The 23,135-nt window shown below is 49.0% G+C and overlaps 1 protein-coding gene across 3 annotated transcripts; it reads left to right on the plus strand.

Annotated features, from left to right (window-relative positions):
- Positions 1-960: 960 nt before the first annotated feature.
- LIG4 (DNA ligase 4) lies at positions 961-19,146 on the plus strand. 3 transcript variants are annotated; one of them, XM_032971830.2, is made up of 8 exons: positions 961-2,363; positions 3,629-4,215; positions 5,675-6,264; positions 7,385-8,198; positions 10,195-10,480; positions 11,192-11,422; positions 16,727-16,961; positions 17,479-19,146. In XM_032971830.2, the coding sequence occupies exons 2-8, from the start codon at positions 3,892-3,894 to the stop codon at positions 17,819-17,821; spliced, it is 2,823 nt and encodes a 940-aa protein (XP_032827721.2). In that variant the 5' UTR covers positions 961-2,363; positions 3,629-3,891; the 3' UTR covers positions 17,822-19,146. The 3 variants fall into 3 exon arrangements, 2 of the variants coding, with proteins under 2 accessions (XP_032827721.2, XP_032827722.2); XR_012947057.1 differs by lacking the exon at positions 961-2,363 and adding an exon at positions 2,370-2,674 and having other exon boundaries at positions 11,197-11,422; positions 17,479-17,590; XM_032971831.2 differs by lacking the exon at positions 961-2,363 and adding an exon at positions 2,370-2,674.
- The last annotated feature ends 3,989 nt before the right edge of the window (positions 19,147-23,135 follow it).

Genomic DNA, 23,135 nt, shown 5'->3' on the forward strand with positions numbered 1-23,135 from the left:
ACTGTTAAAATAAAACCAAAAAATGAGGCTATGGTGATGGCCTCAACACTCCTCCTGTATGGGTCACGGTAATGGGCTGTGAGATTAGCGATGACCAAGCAGTGTGTGTCTGTGGAGATGGGTTGGTCAAAGATAACCCGAATGAACGCAGCGGTAGTTTAAAAGATTTTATTAACTAGAAGATATAAGCCTGCAGTCACGAAAGCTTCAAAAGGAGTCCTGCAGTCGGGCCCTCCCTCATCTCCTAGGTCGGGCGGCGATTTGGGGCCTTTTAGCTTCAATTCTATCCTACGAAGCCTCAGCTAAAGGTACTTGTGTGCATGATAGGGGTTTCCCCCTTTTTTCTGGCAACAAAACGGGTTTTAAGATATTCATATTCTTAGCTCTTTTGGTAAAGTCACGTTGAAGGGAAACAATAAAATATATATAAAACAATAAAAATTCTCACGACGTTTCGACCATAACACAAACGGTCGTCATCAGGTTCTGGCAAAGGAGGCCCCATGATGTGTATTATATGCAATAGTAAAATCTAAACTACCCTCGGGAATTAATATACAATAACGTTAAGAATTGTATAGTAAAACCAACGTATTAACCATTGCGAATGCTACACCATGTTAGAGAACAGTCCCCCTGTGCTATACATTATTATAGGGCAAGAAGTGTTAAGTTAACATAACATTTTTAGCAAAATGTACACAAATAAATTTGCATACGTTTTTACATTACTTTTCTTCCTTTTGAAGAAATAAACACAGGGACTTTCTCCTGCTATGTTGCACGGTAGAAACGTCAACTAATCCTTATGGCGGTACCCCGGGGTACTAAATAATACAAACTGGCCGAGGCAATTAAATATTTTATTTCTGGGACACTATTTCTGTCCAGGGGTGTATTTCACTCCGCGACTGAGGTACAAATTAATCCGAAATCGGTGCCACACTCCGCGATGTTGACACGAATCGAGGTCGATTGCGCTGAAACCCTGAACGCTCCCGTACGCACCGTAGTGGTGCATCGTAGTGTCCAGCTCGTCGAGATGAGTCGACTGCTGCATCGCAGACCATCGACAGACTAAGAATGACTGCATCACGGACATTATGCGAGAGCCGGGGTCACTATGGAACCCCGGGGTACCGCCATGAGGTCCAACTGTTCAAACGTGTTCATAAGTCGCGTTGGGAAATGGGTCGCTAATGAAGTTTCTGAGTCGTAAATCGAGTCGTAAGTGGCCTTACATAAACGTAAATCGAGGCACGATTGCCCTTAGACGTCGTAAATCGAGCCACGATCAGCCTTACGCGGCTGTCGTAAATCGGGCCGCGGACGGCCTTATATGGACGTCGTAAATCGAACCGCGGGCGGTCTTACATAGACGTCGTAAATCGAGCCGCCGTTGGCCTTATATAGACGTCGTAAATGCGTGTCGCAAATTGGACTTCTAAACCGAATGCAACATTTCCAAAACTTTAGTTCAATATACATTTTAACTGACCTTTAAAAATTACGTTAAAATCCAGGCCTAATTGAAATATTTATGCTTCGCAAATGTTACGCGCTCAAAAAAAATCCAGCCACACATGGGTGTGAGTCTGTATAAAGTCAGTGCTTCGAGAAGAGGGGTAGTGTAACCATACTTCACCACGCTGGACAGGGCGGGGTGCACAGACGGAGCGCATAGAAGTATTGTACAACGATGGATTGTGCTCTGCTGCCCTCTGCTGCCAACAATTTAAATAGACATACAATACTGCATCTCCATCATATACAGGACTCATTGTTATATCACGGCATCGCTGTGAATAGAGCGACCTCCAGTGGCTGGAGGGGGCTCAATGAACCCATCATCATCATCATTAGCCACGGTCAATCCACTGCTGGATGAAGCCCCCCCCCTAAGTGAGTGGACACACATTGCCACTCTTGACCGCTACAATTCTCTCCGAAGCGATCGGGGCCTCTTGAGAAGAGACTAAAATTGGCAGATTCGTGCCGACTGATGGAACGCGTACAATCATCACTTATTTTTCACGTCGACGGATATTTATTTTGTCACTGCAGGGATGGAGTTTTTTTTTAGCAGTAGCTTTGTGTGTTTTGTTTATATACATCAACACTCTTGCGCCGGCTTCGACATTCAGTTTTCTCATCAGCAGAGCGACGTTTGTTTCACCATCGGGCTAAATGAATGAGAACTCAGCCCCCACTTATTGACTTCCCCACACCCACCCCTTTAATGGCATGGACAGGCCCACCGCGCGATGTATTCAATACGCGACGACTGTACCAAGTGCGCAGAACAGGGGTGCGTGGAGGTGACGTTATGGCTTGATCCGGAACAGGAAGGAGTCAAGCCCCTCGTAAGTCCAACGTTGACTTTTTCGTTATTTCAGATGTATACAACAGCATGTAGTGATAATCAATAACATTGTGTGAACACGCGTAACACGTGTAATCACGCATTGGCGCTGAAGAGGCGAATGGGGCGCCCTCGTTTAAAGCCGACAAAACATTCGCGTGGTTTGTGCGTCTCTCGGGCAGATGCGAGGCTTTTAATTGTTCACGGAATTGCCCAACATCGCCAGCTGCTCAAAGTGTTGCGTGCGGCACTACTTGTGAAGTCCGCTGTTGGATGAGGATCCTCGTCGCCCCACGTTGCGTCTCGAGCGGGGTGTGTGGCGGTTGTTTTTGTTGTCATACTTCACCGTTCTGGTCGGTGCGAGTTGGCGTATAAAGTGCGGACACAACAACAATGCGTATTCTGCCTTGGGTCGCCCACTGCTAAATGTACAGTGAACAAACGTTAAGATCAATAAAAAAAAGTTGCAGCCGTGAATGCTGTATGTTATTCATTAGTAATCATTAACTCGCTGACTGCTACGTTAAGGCATCAAATAGCTGATTACATCCAATACAGGAAATCGTTTTCTCACGAAACTCTGTGTATATTTGTCGCCATCGCATCTACGCCCGTGAGTTTAATGAAAAGTGTAATTATATACTGTCGGTGTTGACAAGTCAGTAATTAGTGTAAGTAGTCGTGAGCCACATCAGTGGTGTGACTTTTTTGTGTTCGTTTTAAAACTCCTTTATGACATACGGAGGGCCACCTCATTCACCGGACAATATTCACTCCGTCTTACATTCATTCACGACGCTTTGGAGACAAATCACGTGGCGATAAACCCATGCAATGCAACTTTTTTTGATGTAGTAACGTGTGCGTTGCGAACAGCGCAACGTAAGGGTAAAATGTAATGACTGCATTTTTTAAAATTTCTATTACAATTAATTTTGAGAGTTGTTTGTTTGCCGTTATGATTGTTATTCTGTTTTGTTTGTTGCACTGGAAAACACAAATGTTATGATGTTTGTTGTTTGGATTAGCTGTTGGTATTCGTTGCCATGTTTGCAGTTATGATGTTTAACTTTGTATTTTTATTTGTTTCACTCGAACACATTTGCCGTTATGATGGTCGCCGTGGCTAAATATGTTTTTTTCTCTCTGATCTTCCTGGAAATGACTTCTGGCCTCAACTTTTGAGAGCCATTAAAATGGGAAAAAACCCATCGAATTTAATTCCCATGTCTGTGTTCTTGTTTGCATGTCTGATGTCCCTTTCAGGTGATTAAAGAACAACCTCGGACTCTTTACTTTATCCCAGTTGGTAAGGCCCACTGGGCAGAGCAGCTCTTTTAAAATGACGACCGCAGCCCAAGACCGTCTAAAGGGAGGGAATGTGCAAACTTACTAGAGCAAAAACAAATCTTATTTACACGAAACTTGCGCTCCGTTGAAGACGGCCAATGGCGAAAACATGTTGAAAGTCCGAGAGACTAACACGAATACCAATACAACTGAACAAAGCAATCCCAAAACCGGCCAACATGGCATCTTCAGCAGCAACGGCAACAACATCGACCGAAGCGTCAATCACGGTGGCCTCCAAGGTGCCCTTTGCCGAACTGTGCAAGACCCTGGAGAAGATAAGGTCCAGCAAGGCGCGGCCGGAGAAGGAGCGTCACTTCAAGGAGTTCCTCGGCACCTGGAGGAAGTTCCACAACGCCCTGCACCACGGCGGTGATGCCGGCACCACGACCACGACCACCGACTCCTTCTACCCGGCCATGCGGCTCGTCCTGCCCCAGCTGGAGCGCGAGCGCGTGGCGTACGGCGTGAAGGAGAGCGCGCTCGCCAAGCTCTATATCGAGGTGGTCACTTCATGAAATGTTTTGTATGTACGCATGGTATGTTGAACTTCTTTCGCGCCGGACGGAGCCAACCGTGCTCATCGGAGGTGTGCGCGGAAGGTGAACAATCTGTGGGCGCTTGAGAACCCCTTGATGATGCCACAACGGTCGCTGTTTGTTGCACGAGGATTGCGTTTGCTTTTAAGATGTTTTGCTGTTTCTCTCTCTGTGCCATGTCCTCAAACACATCGGCGGTCATGGCCTTCTTCCATTTAGCTCGGCCCATGATATTATTAAAGCACTTTGCACTGGATACTCACAATTGCATCCATTTGTTCCAGTTTGTTTTGTACTAAAATTCGCTGTCTTCCCTGGCTTCTTGCGCCTCTAATTTTCCCAGTCAAAACATTCATGCTCTAGTTTGCTCATTGCACCTTCTAGAAATCTAACTTTCTGTGATTGTTATACATTTCTTTTTGGACCTGCTGTATGTAATACAATTATGTTACTCACCCTGTCTCTTCGTGAAATGTTTTACATCCTTCCTAAATGCTTTTCTGTTTCTTCTAGTTTGCTGTTTATGATGTTTTGACTCTGAATTTTCTTTTTAAAGATTACTCACCAAGACGACTCACAAGTTACGTTTGCAGTGACCGAGAATTGAACTCTGGTTACCAGGTTCCTTGCACAGTGCGCTAACCACTATGCTAACCACTATCATCTTGCCCCGAATAGTTTTTTTATGGTGTCCGATAGGTTCGTAGACCACGAGCACTTGAGTCGTCAACCTTTTTCTCTGACAGACGAGCTGTTGTTATTGCGTCCAAGTCAGTCTTTATTCCAATGCCTCCTGAATGATGCCTTCAGTACCCACATTTCATGCAGACTTTGACTGCCTCTTACCATCGTTGCTTCAACTATTATTGTGGTGCTTTTGCTGGAAGTCTGTTCAGCAATGACGGTTGTTGAGCACAGACCAAAAGGCCCAGAAAGCCAAGCGACCAGTAACAAGCAGCACTCCTGAAGCTGCAGTAGAGTTGAGATGTCCATTGCATTGAGCAACGCTCGAAGAACCTGGGAGAGATATATGAAAATGGGTGAAAATGGCAGGTCGATTCAAAACGTCGAGCTCTCGATTGCAAGCGCTGGTGTCAAAGAAAGCATTCTTTTTCTTTGGTTCTTTCGGTAAAGTCACGTAGAATGAGAATAAAATAATAAATTAATAAAATAACACAATAAAATTCTCACGACGTTTCGGCCACAACACAAGTGGCCTTCATCAGGTGAAGGGACGAGACTGCCTCGAGGACAGCGCTGGAGCGTCGTGCTGGAGCGTCGTGAGAATTTTATTGTGTTATTTTATTAATTTCTTATTTTATTCTCATTCTACGTGACTTCACCGAAAGAACCAAAGAAGATGAATCCTTGCAGTCACGAAAGCTTTAAATCGAAAAGCATTCTTTCTTGTTACTCTCTCGAGGTTTTGGGACTCCCGCGAGATGGGAAGGACGCCGCTCGGCTGCTCAACTACCGGGCGCCGGTGGGGGGCGCCCAGCGGGGCGACGCGGGGGACTTCGCATCGGTCGCCTACTTCGTGCTGCGCCCCCGCTGCTCGGCGGGCGGCACGCTCACCGTGGAGGAGGTGAACCGCCAGCTGGACGCCCTGGCCTCGGGCAACGCGTCCAAGAGCAAGGAGCGGGTGAAGACGAGCCTGCTGACGCTGCTGGGCAGCACGTCGGCGCTGGAGCAGAAGTGGCTCATCCGCATGGTGCTCAAGGAGATGAAGATGGGCCTGAGCCAGCAGAGTATCCTGGACCTGTTCCACGCGGACGCCGCCGACCTCTACGGGGTCACGGTGGACCTGCACAAGGTGTGCCGGCAGCTGCACGACCCGGCGGCGAGCTGCGACGACGTGCAATCGGTGCGCCTCTTCTCGGCGTTCAAACCCATGCTGGGCGCCGTGGGCAAGATGGACCGGGTGGAGCGGCTCATGAGCCACCAGCCCTTCTATGTGGAGACCAAGCTGGACGGAGAGCGCATGCAGCTGCATCGCGACGGCGACGTTTACAGGTGCCTCCCCCCCTCCACCCACAACCCCCCCAAGCGCGATCCGTCACGTTGATTCGTCACTTTGAGTGAAACGACGCCCAAAGAGGAGATATTCATTCGGAAAGTCGTTTGGACTTTCTGCCAACTGGACCACCAAGTTGAGGTCCCTGTGTGGCCACCGTAGAAAGCAGCAGCAATGGTAATAACCAAGTTGGTGAGGGAGTGGTGGGGTGTCGCGAGGAACATTTCTGATACTCTTTGGTTCTGTTCGGTAAAGTCACGTTGGTAAAAAATAAAATAAAACAATAAAAAATAAAAATCACGATGTTTCGGCCACAACACAAGTGGCCTTCATCAGGTGAAGGGACCGGACTGTCAACGCTGTCCTCTTGACAGTCCGGTCCCTTCACCTGATGAAGGCCACTTGTGTTGTGGCCGAAACGTGATTTTTATTTTTTATTGTTTTATTTTATTTTTTACCTAAGTGACTTTACCGAATAGAACCAAAGAGTATGGATCCTTGCAGTCACGAAAGCTTCAAATCTAGAACATTTCTGATATCATTGGTCACTCACGTTAACCGTGGTAGGTTCATGTCATCGTGCGCTCACCGCTGCATGAACGCGCCACCCACATCCCAAATGGGTACCCTCATGAAAAATATTTTTCTCAGATTTTTGCTGTACACATGAACAAAGGCTCGCAGCAGAACGTTAGTTGAATTGGGGGGGACAGACAATCCGGGGGAGGGGTTGAACATTATTTTTTTCAGAATGAGACTTTGTGGGTCGAGGTCGTTGTTATAAACCTGTGATTTATATGGGAGTTATTTATTGTCGAACTGAATGAATGTTAAGTCTGCATCGAACGTAATATTAATGTTTAAGCCATTGTGTGTAGTAACACATTCCAAAGGCTCACAATTTGTTAAAAGCTACGACTTCAACACAATGTATTGCATGCTTTATTTTATCGCAGTTGTGTGGCGTAGTTAATGATGGCATTCCCTTCGTCTTATCGTTAACACGGGGAACATCAACACAGCAGTTTGGGCTCGTAAACGAACGAATGAATAGCGAGCCGCAAGCGCCGTCCTAAAGAGGTGCCCCCCCCCCCCACTCCCCTCCTCCGATCCCTTCAGGTACTTCTCCCGCAACGGCTTCGAGTACACGGCGCAGTTCGGCGGCGCACCGACCGAGGGCTCGCTCACGCGCTTCGTGCACGCCGCCTTCGCCCCGCACGTCTCCAGCGTGATCCTCGACGGCGAGATGATGGGCTACAACGCGCGCTCCTCCACCTTCGTGACCAAGGGCGGCCGCTTCGACGTGAAGCACCTCGGGGCCGACGCCGACTCGCCGCTGCAGGCGTGCTTCTGCGTCTTCGACGTGCTGCTCCTCAACGGGCAGCGGCTGACAGGCGAGCCCCTGCGGCGACGCGACGAGCTCCTGCGCGAGACCTTCGCGCCCGTCGAGGGGCGCCTGCGTGCGGTGGAGAAGCGCGAGATCCGCACGCGCGGCGACGTCGCCGACGCCCTCAACGACGCCATTGACAGCCGCGAGGAGGGCATCATGATCAAGGACCCGGCGTCCGTCTACAAGCCGGACAAGCGCGGCTACGGCTGGTACAAGATCAAGCCCGAGTACATGGGCGACCTGATGGACGAGCTGGACCTGCTGATCGTCGGCGGCTACTGGGGCAAGGGCAGGCGCGGCGGCATGATGTCGCACTTCCTGTGCGCCGTGGCGGAGGTGGCGGAGGACGGGGAGCGGCCGGCGGTGTTCCACACGCTGTGCCGCGTCGGCTCGGGCTACACCATGCAGGAGCTCTACGACCTGGGCCTGAAGCTGGCACCACACTGGCGCCCGTACCGGCGCAAGGACCCACCCGGCTGCATCCTGTGCGCCACAGAGAAGCCGGAGGTGTACCTGGAGCCGTGCAACGCGGTCGTCGTGCAGGTGGGCAGCTTTTAAGTTACCGATTTGTCGTTGTTGGTGTTGATTTGTAGACAAATTCAAACGTTTTCTGTCAACGACGAGAAACTCGAGCAGTCGCAATACACGCTTAAAGGGATTTCTACACAGCAGAAAGGTGCACCTGTGGCCATTGGATTGGTTCTCCCGTCATGCCTTGCATGTCCCGTCACAGTCTCCATAATGCGTGTACAATGCTCCCAGTCTTGTTTAGAGCAACTCAAGACGCTCAATTTCGTGACCATATTTTAGGCAGCAGCAGCAGCAGGACAATGGGACAACTATATACCGGTCTTCACCCTTGCCTAGGAATAATCAGAACTGCGTAGCCACTTGTTTTTTTTACCACCGTGTGTCCCAGGTATCTGTGTGGACTACCCCTCCCTGGTCACTGTGGGGATACAACTTTGGCATGGCCTAAGGGTGATAAAGTCACGTAGATAGGTTCAAAGAAAATAACAAAAAAATTACTTATCTACGTGACTTTACCGAAAGACCCAAAGAATATGAATTCCAGCAGTCACGAAAGCTTTAAGTCAAGATTTAACCTGTGTTAAGTTTTCCAACACTTTCTGTATATATGTTGAGAAATGCGTGAGACTGGGAAAGTGTGTGTGTATGCATGTTAAACTTCCTTTGCACTCTTACTTGGCCAACCGTGCTAATCGGAGGTGCGAGGAGAGTGCAGGCTGGGAACAAACTCGAAAGCATTCACTGGTGGCTGCTGCCGTGTGTAAGGTCATGAACTGCGTGCGTCAGTACGCCTCCCGCTCCTACAGACAGGACCGCATATTGACCAGTGTGGTCTGTCAGGGCGTTGTGGATGCGACGCTGTTGTGACCATGCCAAGTGCTCCGTACGTGGCGATGAACCTCAAGATAGTATATTTATTGTAAGAGCTCATTTACACCACAAGTCTTTTATTTTTAATCTGTGCCCTCCTGCTGAAAGTGCTTAATCTAAATCACGATCTTGACTGAGTGTTAATGTAAAATCTGTTTACGTTCTAAAAGGGATATAAAGCTGACATTTCGCACAAATGTAATGGAATCTATGCTTAGAACTACAAAAAAAGCTTTAAAACCGACATTTTGGAATATAGGCCCCCAAAAATTACCCCCCAGAGGGTGATATGTCACTCATGGGGTAAAGTCAGCCTAATGCACTACTTAGCTTTTAAGTTTCAGGCAAAACACTTGCAACGATGGATTTTACTGCACTACCCTCGACTCGTCTCCACATATCCCCCCGCCTCCTCCCGTGCAGGGCTAGTCACTATCCGGGCTCAATGCTGATCCTACTCCGAGATGTAAGGAGATTGGGCGCTCTCTCGGGCCATTGGTCAAATGTCACATGGCCAGTAAGGCTATAATTTAGGGAACACAGCATGAGGGATTATTTAGCTACATACATCCCCTTCCTCTTCACATTCCCTCGCCCATGTCACGACGCTGTTCACGGTGGTGTTTATACGATGGCGCCGAAGGTGACGACGACGGTTACGATGACGATTACGATGACGATTACGATGACAAATCATTCTTATTAAGTCAACGACGGCGGTGTCACTTGTGGTGATGGTGCCCGTTACGAGGCGGACGTAGTTATAAACGCTTTCAAACGGAGGTTGACGGCGTTGACGCATTCGCGCTGTCTCGTCCGTCTGTAACAGGGGGGGGAGGGGGGGCGGGGGGGGGGGTCACAATCATAGCAAGCCTTCTTTAATTCCGAACAATTATTAATTTTATAGAGAGCAGATTCTGCTGAAGTTGGACTAATGCGATGAAGCATGCAGTTATTTTCTCAATTAACTTGACAGAATTCAACGTGAAGCTGTCGGCTTGATTGGCGATCCCGGCACTCAAGGGTCCACCGCAATCAATCTCATATTTCCTTCAAGTGGCCAGTTAGTGCAGCTAGCACGCAAGCGACGATTATATAATTTTTCAACGTCATATCATTTTTCGTGAACAAAACCCAGGTGCGGGCGGCGGAGATCGTGGCGAGCGACCAGTACCGCACCGGCTGCACTCTGCGCTTCCCGCGCATTGAGCGCATCCGGGACGACAAGGCGTGGCACGAGTGCCTCACGCTGGCGGGCCTGCGGGCCCTGCGGGCCGCCGGGCGGCTCACCAAGCGCCACGTGGACGCCGCCGCCACTGCCGACGGGGACGGAGACAGCGACAAGAAGCGGCGGCGTCGCGCTGCGGCCACCGCTGCCGGCCCGGGGTCTCGCCGCACCATCGCTGTGCAGGAGCGGTTCAGAGGTGCGACGGTGGCGAGGTGTTAACTACGTCGCCTCGTTTGGAAGAGGTCATGGGTTCGATCCCAACCCTGGACATCTGTATATATGGAGTTTGCATGTTCTCCCCGTGGTCGTGTCGATTTTTTTCCGGTTCCTCCGGTTTTCCCCTCCTAATTTAGAAACATGCGTTGAGAGTATTTGGCGACCATACATTTCCACATGATAAGCCACTTCGTTGAGCCATCATTTGTGGCCAAGTTGCTTTTGAAAGGAGCTACATAGCTCAGTGAGCTTTACCTAATAAAATAAAAAAAAAATAGTTTATAGAGGTGGCTGAAGATCTCTAGGTTGTGCCTACACTTGGCAGTGAATGGAGGCAAATGTCTCCTGGAATAACACGATAACCCACAACGCATTTCTCTTGTGTTATTTGTAAGTTGCGTACGTTTATGTATTGTATGTTGAACTTATTTCGTACCGTACGTTTGCCAACCGTGCTTAACGGAGGTGCGGGGGGATGGGAAACAAACGAACACAAAAAGCAGTTCTAAAGAAATGAGTTTTCAATTGAGAATGAGTTTTCAATTTAGTCTGGAATGTCCTTCCACTCTCCGCCCCCTTCTATGACTGACCATAAAATAAATATGCCCATGTTTTCTATGTCGTGTCTTTGTAATATGGCTGAGATTTAGACACTGCACGCCACTAAATTGTAATGTTTTGATACCCACAGCGCAGGACCTCTCTGGGGTGGAGCGCAAGAGCGAGCTCTTCCAAGACGTGGAGGTGTGTGTGATGGGCGGCACGGCGGAACACCCGAAGGCTCAGCTGGAGCGGCGCGTGGCGGAGTGCGGTGGCTTCATCGTACAGAATCCGGGCTTGGATACCTACTGTGTCCTTGTGGACGTCCTGACCGCCCGCGTGCGCAACGTCATCGGGGCCAGCAAGCACGACGTCATCAGAGGTGGGGCCCCGCGCAAGGCAACCCGCGTGGACGTGCGTGCGTGCGTGCGTGTGCATGTGTGTGTGTGTGCCAATAGAGGGGCGCTAAACGGGCACGGCACGGGCTAGAGAAGAGATGGAGTGATGTGGTACCAGCGGTAGGAATAGGTTTTACCCTTTTAACTGGCACAAAAACTGACACCTTTTATGCAAGGCATCATGTTTGCAATAACCACAACACAAGCAGTCAAAATGCAAACAAAAAGACAACTCTGATAATAATATGCACTGTCCTTGAATTTGATTGGTCCACACCCGAGACGGCTTTTCTTAGAGACTAGTCTCCATTGGTGGTGGACCAGAAGACACCAAAAGGCGTATTATCAGAGTTGTCTTTTTTGTTTGCATTTTGACTGCTTGTATTGTGGTTATTGCAAACATGATGCCTTGAATAAAGGTGTCAGTTTTTGTGCCAGTTAAAAGGGTAAAACCTATTCCTATATCTTGTTACTGGCAAAGGAGGTCTCATAATGGTACCAGCGGTGTCAAGATCGGCCTCTGTGGAGGAGGCTCGTGAAGGACGCTGCTACTGGGCAGTTGGAGGCAGTCGCCCTCCAGCAACAACGGAGGGCAGAGGAGCGACGCTCAAAACAACGAGCGGAGCGCTGGGTGGCTAAAACACAGCAAGTTGGCACAGTAGGGGGCACAGGTGGTGCATCGGCCAGTCATCTCAGTCAGTCGACCCATGGCACCTGGTTCTGCCCCATAACCTCCTGCCAGCGGGCATTCGACATTTCACGTGGCACAAGCGCCGTGGTGTGGTGAGCGTTAGTGTTTCAGTTTTTCAGTTTCAGTTTCATTTATTTGGTATAGCCCTGTGAGCCATTCAGCTCTTGAATCGGGTGCAACCGCAACAAACAAAAAACAAAAACATGAACAAGAAAACATCTTAAAGTGACTATGTGACTGCGCAAACGGAAAATCCAGGAAAAAACAGCAAAATAATCCAGAAAAAGCACCGTACACCAACGCTGTGTGCAAAAATCCCAGTGGGATGCAAGTCAAACAACAACAACCACAAGGCACCTTAGATTAAAGTCATCAGTCTAACTCCGTACTACAACAAACAAACATGGCCAAACCAAAAACTTTTCGAAATCACCAAAATAAAGCCATAAAAGCAATGTAACAGTGATCATAGGAACTGTGACCGAAATTTCACAATAAACGACATAAACAACATGTACCACCAAACCCTGTAGCCATAGTTGGCTGCATGAGTCACTCCGCAACAGCAGGAGCATCAGTTGGAGTATCATTTTTTTTTTAATGTGTAGCGGTTAGCGCGCTGCGCGACGAACCCAGCGACCCGAGTTCGATTTCCGCTCAATGCCAACACCAGTGACGAGTGTTTGAACCAGCCCTGGGCCTCCCCTAGGTCGACGCATCCTCAAATGAGTACCTGGTGCGGTGTGTAAACATCGCCACTCGGGAGACAAAGGCGGCCGAGCGCGGTGCAAGTCACCCACGCCCTCGTGTGCCGTGCCGGCATTCATAGGTGCTACTCGCTAACAGCACTTGCCCCTCCAGTCTGTTCTAGGCTATACGGGGGTCTTTGTCATTTTATCTACGTGATGTATTGTTATGATTCTGCTTGTTTACCCAGGAAAGCCTCACTGAGTCTCAAGATCCATTTTCAGTAGGGTCCTGTAGTAGGGGATGGATGATGTTGTGTAATCTCATTGAGAGATTTACAGGTAGCATTTGGATGTTTTTGGCCAGTACCAGTTAGAGTGTGTTTTTTTTAGCCAAGCGAGGAAAGTAGAGAATCCAGAGGAAACCCTGACAGAACAGAGGGAGAACACAAACTCCGCACGGAAAGGCACCCGAGTTGGAAATCGAACCCAAGCCCGTTTTTTGCCATGAGACACGAGTGCTACCATTGCACCGCCCCTCTTACATATCTGTGCAATAATCACCCCAAATCAATGTTGATGTTTTCGTAACTTAATTTGACTACGAATGGATTATAAAAGTAATTTGCCAAAACCGATTTTTGCTTGCATGGAATCAATGCTGCTGAAGTTATGCATTCCCAGAAGACCGTGGAACCAATGAATTGCGTAAGAAAAAAACACTTTTTTGTTTCACATGGAGAGGCAGATCTATGAAGAAGACGTAGTATCCATTTATAGATATGAAAGCTGAAGCTTATTTAAGCTCGCAACACAATCAAATCCCAATATAATTAAAGTCACGTACTACAATGAGATTATTCCACAAATTATAATCATGTAATTGTTTAATCGCGAGTTATTTCTGGAGCACACTGCACATCACTAAAGGCGTCTCAAAGCGCATTCGATAAAATAAAATTTCCATGAATGTCCATTACTTGTGATAAAATAAATGAAAGGCATTTAGTAAAAAAATCACTGTGCTCAAGGTAATGTATTTTAAAGCTAATCAAAGCTTATATTATAATTAAGATCAATTCTTATAATCTCATTTTAGAGCATCGGTCTTCCACGGTGGAATAAATGTTGGATCCGTATTCAGTCGAATGGGGATTTGAACATTAGATTCACCCCACGGAGGAAGAGTGATTCCGGTAGGAATAGCCTCAGGTGGAATTGTAGGAATCAAAGCTGATGCCCACTGGAATCTCCCAGCTCTACTTTCAATTTGTTGAGTTGGCGTTTTCGATGACAATGTTAATTCTGTACACAAGTGGATGCATTGGGCGCAGTGCAGCACAATCCATACTTGTACATTACTTTTCTGCTGCCTCATCACCGACCCGCACTGACCAGTGTGGCGAAGTATGGTCAGATGACCTCCACAACCCGCACAACATGGCGAGGCCCTCGTTCAGCGGTGGATTGACAAAGGGCTGTAGATGTACACTTATGGGAGACAGCCACAGCAAAGATGTACAGCATAGATGTATAACTCACCTGGCTATACAAATTGTTATCTGTTGGTCCACTGGGCTATCTATATAGGATATAAATAGCCCGATAGGTCAGTCTGTAGATAGAGATAGGCATGTAGGGCATTCGATAACCTTCATTCTAAACTAGAAAGATATCATTGAGATAACTTGTTGCTTATTTTAAGGAAGATCACAATCAAAATGCCAAGTGCTATGGTGGTCATAACGTTTAGAAAGCAAAGCAACTGGGAGGAAGCTTACAGTTTATAGTTTCACGTTTGTCAACAAGTTTAATGTCAATACTCTTTTCAGTGAAGATTGTGTGTATCATTCTTCACCGCATCCTCCGTTGATTTTGTTTCGCGTAGCTCTTTTGTTGGCGAGACAAACCATGCCATACCAGCATTGACCTAAAATTGGGGGACATTGTGAGATTGTCGATCCCGCGTGTACGTTCATTATTGTGTGGGTGCACGTGACATTAAATATCCCATTTAAGCCTCGGGATTTTTACTTTTACAGTAAACAAAGACTGGAGTGGGGGCCGATGGCCCAGCAGTGCTCGGTGTGTGCTCACCTTTCCGTCCAGGATTCCCTCTGGCTCGCGTCCAACCCCTCGGCCCGTTGACAATGCCCCCACAGGGTTGTTATTGAGCGAGAGTGGCGTCCGATAATTTGCGCGGATGTAAGCGATGCTCCGACATTGTGCCACGACAGTGGGGCCACTGTTTGGCCGCGGCTGGAAACCAAATTCGGTAAAATTAGCCACAATTGCTCAATTACCACATCGTCCCTTCCTGAAGGCTCGTCGGAGCCAGATGCTCGTGTGCTGCATCTTCCGAAACTAAAATGTGGAATTGTGACCCTCGGGGGTTTTCTTTCCGCGATATTTTTTGTCAATGGTTATTTTGACAACCTTCAAGTTGTGTGCCGATTACCAAATCACCCGATTCGTCAGATTTAATCAGATCTCAGAAGCTGAGCAGGGTTGAGACTGGGATAGCGGTTGGATATAGGTGACCACAGTGTATCATGTGGCTTTGAGTGCTATGTGTTGGGCAGCAGAGGGCAGTGCAAAGGGCTGTATGTGTACACGCTGTGGGTCATCACCACTCCTGCTGGTAGCTCGTTTATACGGTGGCCCCATAGGTTAAGTGGCAAGGTTGGCAGATGTTACACAGTGGTGCTGTATGTATAACTTTAAACGCATCTGCACAGGCAATAACCTTTATGCATATATTTATTCACCACACTTGTGATTTACGAAACTGATTTTATTAAGTGCGGTGGTGTGCATCTGTGAATCCAACAACTTTGGGCGGGGTAGGGTGGATCATACTTCACGCCCGATTATCTTTGGGTGAACAAATAATACAAATATTTTCAGCACGCGCGTCGGTTTAATTTTCAGCTGTGTTATAACTTTTGCATCATAATTTTTGCACCGTAATTTGTAAGTGATTTATTAATCCACTGCTTGCTTGAATACTTATCAAAGCCTCTCAACACTACTTCAGTAATGGGAATTGTTTGCCCACACTTCCCAGCCTGGTCAGTGCAGATTGGTAAAGAGGCTGTCTCTAAGTACAATTCAGATATCACTTGCCACTGATGTTGGCCATGACTGGGTATTGAACTCGGGTCGCTGGAGTTAGCAAGAATTGCTGAGGCCATGGAGCTTCATGAACTCACGGAGTGTGGGCTACACAGATCTGTGCTCCGGCGCTGTTCCTGGGCCAGTACTGGGCCCTTCCTGGGCCATTAACGGGCCATCCCTGAGCCAGTACTGGGCCATTCCCGGGCCAGTAATGAGCCATTCCCCAGCCAATACTGGGCCAGTACCGGGCCATTCCTGGGTCAATGATGGGCCATTCCTGGGCCAGTACCGGGCCATTCTGGGCCAATAATGGACCATTCCTGGGCCATTAACGGGCCATTCTTGAGCCAGTACTGGGCCATTCCCGGGCCAGTAATGGGCCATTCCCCAGCCAATACTGGGCCAGTACCGGGTCATTCCTGGGTCAATAATGAACCATTCCTGGGCCAGTACCCGGCCATTCTGGGCAAGTAATGGACCATTCCTGGGCCAGTACCGGGCCATTCCTGGGCCAATAATGGGCCAATAATGGGCCATTCCTGGGCCAGTAATGGGCCATTCCCGGGCCAGTAATGGGCCATTCCCCAGCCAATACTGGGCCAGTACTGGGCTAGTATAAGGCCATTCCTGGGCCAGTACTGGGCCATTCCTGGGCTAGTACTGGGCTAGTATAGGGCCATTCCTGGGCCAGGAATGGGCACCTTTCCTGGGCTGACGGTGTCCACAGTGGTCGCGTGGAAATATGGGCTCGACCCGCTCGCTGATTGTCGCTGCTGCCGTGCACACTCGCTCAGCGGGCTGGCTTGTGGAGTGCCTGGAGAGGGGCTCGCTTGTGCCGTGGCAGCCGCGCCACGTGGTGCACCTGACGGAGGAGACAAAGCAGGAGTACACCAAGGAGTTTGACGAGCACGGCGACAGCTACTTCTCCCCGACGGACGATGCGCAGCTGCGCGAGGTGTTCGGCCGCATGGCGGAGCGCGGGAAGGGGAAACCGGTGCCCGCATGCACCATCGCCGACATTGAGGAGAGGTGAGCGCCGTGCGAAAGGCAGCGGTGGAAGGGCCATCGGGAGGGGGGGGGGGGCGTTCCCGGTGTTCCGGGGAGAAATAGCACGCTGCCAACAGGAGTCGTGCGCTGGCTCAGAGATCTTCATCTGGCAACTGGCTAGCTAGATTTGACCCTTCAAAGGCTGTTGAAGTGGCCTACTGAAAGATATAGCCCACTGAGACATAAAGAGATTAAAGTGAGATGGGCAAGTGAGAGCTGTAGACAAGAGATGCTAAGATGATGAGAGGTAAGCAAGAGATTGTTGAGATGAGAGACACCGGATTAGCGGTCATGTGTACGGACGATATGACGTCATGACGCCACGTGACGTCCCGATATTGCACACACGACATGCGACGTCACGTGGCCTGCTAGCACATGAAAAATCCTCCAACCAAACCCTACCCACAGTGGACTATCCAATCAGGACGTGAACCAACCACAACGGCCAAATGAGAGCTGAATCTTGGCTCGTGTATTCATGAATGAATGATCGCAGGTACGGCTGGGCCGGGCATCCAGCGGTGCTGTTCCGCCGCTGCGTCTTTTACCTGGACATGTACACGGAGGTGGGCGACCCCTCGACAGCCCTCGCCAACTGCAGCCTGGAGCTGCTGGGGCTGCGGCTGCGGGCGCGGGGAGCCGTGCTCACCTCCTCGCCCACTGCCGGCGTCGCCGTGTCACACGTGCTGTCGCTGGCGGACGACGCCGGGCGCCTCGGGCGTATCAAGGCGGCGCGCCGCAGGCTCGCGGGCAAGTTGTTCCGCGTTGTGCACGCGGATTGGGCGACGGAATCGCTGCGAGCGGGGCGGCTCGTGGACGAGCAGGAGTATCTGCTGTGAGGGCGTGGCAGCGTCACGAGATCTGGCGGCGTGGACAGCTTGGGATCGCTTTTGAGGCTAGGTCGTTATTTTACAACAACGGTGGTGAACCACGTGGCCCCGTGGGTCGTACGCTGCCGGCGACTTCATTTAATGCGGCCCGCAGCCACGCGCGCCCTGTAACGGTATCTTAGCGGCACTAATCGGGTACTGCAGGGGAATATTTTCGACCCGCCAACTCTTTGCGTTTTCAATTTTAGCGTGCTCGGTCACTTTTGTCGCTGCAAGGGCATCTCGCAGTGACTGACAGATGTAGCTGAAGTGTGTGTGTTCGTGTGTGTGTTCGTGTGTGGTCCCACTCAAGATATTTGAAAATCCTATTAGGTGTCCCCTATTTGACGAGGAAATAGCTCATTGGGATAGACAAATTAATATCATATGTGGGAATTTATAGTCGCAGCCATATAATTTTTACTCACGTTTCTAAATGTGGAGGGCAAAACTGGAGGACTCGGAGAAAAATCCACGTGGCCACGGGGAGAGCCACGTGGAGAACATGCACAGTCCAAATATACAGGTGTCGGGTCGGGATTAGGGTCATAGGTCGGAGCATATGACCTACCGTGGCGCAAAACTATTTGAGCTAGATGAAAATATGAGCTCAAAGAGCTAAATTGTGAACTACAAGAGGAACATCAATAAGCACGTGTGTAAAATGTCAAACATGAAAGAGTACATACCCGAAATATTTTAAACATGGCAGTTTTAAATATGAAAAGTTACGTATTTCATCTTGATATATGAGAGGTGCAGAATAATAATTACATTTAAATGAAAAATATGCTGCATCTGCCAGCGGCTGGTAATATATGTTAGATTATTCATGCTGGTGATTGCCAATCAGTGATTCACATCAGTGATTTGAAGAATCAACAAAAGATACGGGCACTGCCTCGTTACGTATGCACAGTTATAAGTGACAGCATGGAGGCACTCCTCCAGCTAATGCAGTGCCCTCAAAAATCACACGTGAGCAGTGTCTTCGATATACCCACGTGTTAATGCGATTGTGTGATAATGACAAAGTATTTTTCATCGCCTGCAAGTGTGTTTCTTGAACGTAATTTAAAACACGGTTTGTAAGCGTCGTCACAAGCTTTCATATTATTCGACGTTTTGCCGTGGCGCGAGATGTACAAGTAAATTATTGTTCTTTATCGCAATCGTTACGTTTGCTCTGCCGCCCACTCCGCTTGACTCGTGTTTGATTGGTCACGTTGTTCGTTCGCAGTGAATGAACGGAAGGGGGTTTGCGTGTTTTTAAAAATAAAAATGCTGTGTGGTTATTTGTTTTTTCGAGGGCCATTTTCCTCGTCCAGTCTGGCCAAATAGTTGACTTCTTGCACAAATTGGCAAATAATATTTGGCTAATGTCACGCCGATTTTACTGCCACGTTGCCGCTTGTCACACGTTTAATTCCACTACTTACATCACGTAAGTGAGTTTTTGTTGTGAATTTTGAGGTTGTTTCAGTACCCACAATGTTTTATAGTGGGCATAGATGCAGAGAGGAAGAGAAGGAGATCGTGAACAACTTGTAAATATTGATAAGCTTAATAATAATTACAGCTCATGTAGTGTCTTTAAAATCTTAAGGCACTTTACATCAATGAGGATGGGGGGGGGGGTCTGCTCCCTCCCTCGCTGCTGCCTTCTGGTTTGTCTGCGATCCCCCAACGATGCAATTTGCATGAACGGCGGCACTTTGAATAAAACCAAAGCATTATCGTTATTACGAAATAAGTGTATTGAGAACAGTGGGAGACATGTAGAGAATTTGGAATACAATGTTTTCTCGATGTCTTTATTATCTGAGTCGAGTATCTAATAACTGTATCACACTACACAGTTTTGCAGCACTGTACTGCATATAAAGACAAGCGATCCCTCCATTGACCTTATGGGGCACAGAGACAAGTTCTATCAGCAAGCACCTATTAAGTCCAGACACAAATGGTTGCAACTGGTAAAACACCTCCATCCCCTATGTTTCCCCAATGCTGATGTTAACACCCTGTAGTCATTTGAGGCTGAGTCGACCTTGGGTAGGCCCAGGACAGGTTCATCTCTGGCCACAGACGTTATCCACCGAGTAGGAAACAAAACGTAGGTCGCTGGCTTTGTGCTGCCGTTCCCCAAAGGGCACACAAGCACACACCCCTACGCAGTGCATATCCGTACTCTGTGGATGTGACGTGGACCAAAGTGACGAGTGAATCAATGGATTCTCACAGGCACTGGGCTTTGTTGACACGTGCGTCTTGACAGTCATCAACAGAGCGAGTGTAAATGGGACATGCGGTTTGAAAACAAAAATACAACAGTCTCAGTATGCAAGCACATTGGCACGGTACGTACAACGGTATACCTGTATTGCACATGTACACGTCTTCTGCGAGTCCACTTCTAGATGGAGGCCTCCCCACGGCCACGTGGGTCGTGGGAGTTATTTGGCCATAAGGTCACCACGTGGGTCATTGAGACTTGGCCTACACAGGGAACACATTCAGTACAGCGCCCAAAACAAATTTGCTGCATTTCCCCTCTGCTGCCCATAATGTATATACGCTGCCTATAACACCTGCATGGCTGTCTGCCATTCAAGTGTTACATGCAGGCTTACCCCTGCTTAACATCTGAGAATGGATGTGATCGAGTGCATTCTTCTGGGTGATCTGGTGATAAGCACAATGGTACATCGCATACAATACAGCCATGTGATGTATTGCACGACTATATAACAGTATTCTGTTTACATATGCAAGACAGCCATACGTTCCAATGTGCAATGTTGCATTGTGCATAATATTTGTAACACGCCACACACACGCACACGCAGACACACACGTGTTGGCAAATGTTCCATCGCATTAGATTTCTGGCAGAAACGAGCCATTGTCTCCATTACCGAACGATTGGGAAAGTCGCCAAGAAATGCGGGACCTGGCCCGCAGTGTACGAGTACAACGCTGCGCCACGTACAAGATGTACCCACGGAACAATACCGCAGCAACGCGATGGTGACGCCTGTCATATCAAGACGACGAGGACTGCCGGGGAGCGTACGGCTGACGACGACGAAGCCGTCGATGAAGCCAGCGTTTTCCTTCGAGCTCGTTGTAGGTTTGATTGAGGCTGATAGCTTTTTTTTTGTACATGCAGTGCACGCATTTCAGAGCGTTAAAAAAAAAATCTGTTTTCCAGGCTGCACTAATTTCTTCTGTCGTGATGGCTTTTCCTCGTCATCTGCATATTGGAATTGTTACCTCCAGGCAAGTGCTAATTGGTCTCCATTGTCTGAGGGTTACAGCCCTCTCCCTAAATGGGGCTCCCAGAGGCATATGGCAGCAGTGAACATTGATGACTGTTGTACTGACTGTACTGATGAATCCTTCACTGGTATATATTGTTGAAAATGTTACACGAGCTGGTGGGTTTTAAACGACATAAATGCCCAAGCATTCAGTTCTTTAGAGCTGTCTCATGTGCCCTCAATTGACTACCCATCGCCAGCAGGGCCATATACAAGATCGCCTGCCTCTGCCACCATGCCTTCACATCTGCCTGCCCGCCGTACCTTTTCTTCATTACTGACGACTTGCAGCTCAGCACACGGCAGATGCCTGTGTAGCGCGACTCACGACCTCCTCTTGATACCAAGATCCAGGATGGTCATGTCTATGCGCCGCTTCTCGGTGGCAGCCCCAACAGCCTGGAACGCCATCCCTCGGCACAATTCGTAGCATCACCTCAATCGCCTCCTTCAAAAGACACTTAAAAACTCGCCTCTATAACCACGCTTTCGAGCGACTCTGATCTTGGCTCCGCGCCTCTGAGTTGCGCCCGTTACGTTCGCAAATTTGTGCGCGTTATAAATTGCATTATTATTATTATTCTAAAGGTGAGAGCTATTTTTACATGAAAGCAGCTTTGGGCTGGCCATCAAACAAAGACGGTCTCCGCATCGCGCGCTTTCAGATGCACTTCTGCGGCCGGCTGGAACGCTCTTCTGATATTCGGAAGCCACTGGAGCTATGCACTTTAAAATCATCTCGATTGAAAACGAATTTTTTTTAGAACTGCTCTTTGTGTTTAGTTTGTTGTCCTTCCCCCGTACCTTCGATTAGCACGATTGGCTACGTACCGCGCGAAAGAGGTTCGACATACACGTACATACATGCTGCACCCAATTTGCGTGTCACCGTTAAATCTCACAGCGCGTTCCGCACTTTGGGCAACCCTTTACCACAGACCTTTCCCGTCTAGTCAGCACCGCGTGCACACACAGACACAACAAGCACACTGCATTGAAACGCCGTGTCCCGCTTGGATCAGTCAAAAGGTCTCTCGACCGGGTGCGTGCGCGCTCCGCCAAGCGGACGGGGCTCATGACGCCAAAGCGCTGCGACTCGCAGCAGTAGCGGCAAGCCCCCCCCCCCCCACTACCCCCCCCCCCTCCGCCAGATTTTGTATCCACAGTTACTGCGGACTTTACGGGAGGTCAATTAACTCGGAAAGGAGCTCCTGCAATGAATTTAATGGCTCATAACTGCCTCTCGATGAGGTGAGCATTGAGAGGCATTAAACCGGGGGGGTGGGGGGGGGGAGGTGTGACCATACCTCACCACGCTGGTGAGTGCAGAGGCAGACCCCCCTGGCTTCAACCTTCCGCGAAGCTCAGGGGGGGGGGGGGGGGGCACGACACGAATCCGCACGCAAACCCACGGCAGCAGCTGATGCCTCATGGTCTATAAATGGAGAATTAAAAAAAGAAACTCTATGCTGTGCGACTGCAGGTCACCCAGAGCGGAGCTATGGGACATTTTACGATTCGGTGCCCGATTGCCAAATACGAAGAAGCCATCACCGGCGATGCACCACTCCGCTACTCCTGATGCAATTATCTGGCTCAACCAGCTCGATGTTAAATGACAGTTGAATCATTTTGCGGGACCCCGGGGTCCCGCAAAAATCAGCTCAATAATTATTATTTTTCAGTCCGCCCACTCGTGATCCCGCAAGGACACCGGACGGACTCCGACCCCCCAGGCAGTGAATTTAACGTGTTTATGTAATTTTTTTGTAACTTTTTACGAAACTTAGTGCCCCGAGTAGCTCTCGACGAGGCCAATCGATTGACCGCTAGTTTTGTTGTTGTTGGTAAGGCAGCAAGACTCGTGTGTCGCTACGAAGGTTTTTCCCACCCCGGGGCAGTGATGGGACCCCCCCGGGGTCCCGCCAATTGCTTCAGTTGTTGATCTCCGTCGACGTCGC

Source organism: Petromyzon marinus, chromosome 47, assembly GCF_048934315.1.
Source record: "Petromyzon marinus isolate PM22_M1 ecotype Great Lakes invasive population chromosome 47, UKy_Petmar_22M1.pri1.0, whole genome shotgun sequence".
NCBI classification, from domain to species: domain Eukaryota; kingdom Metazoa; phylum Chordata; class Hyperoartia; order Petromyzontiformes; family Petromyzontidae; genus Petromyzon; species Petromyzon marinus.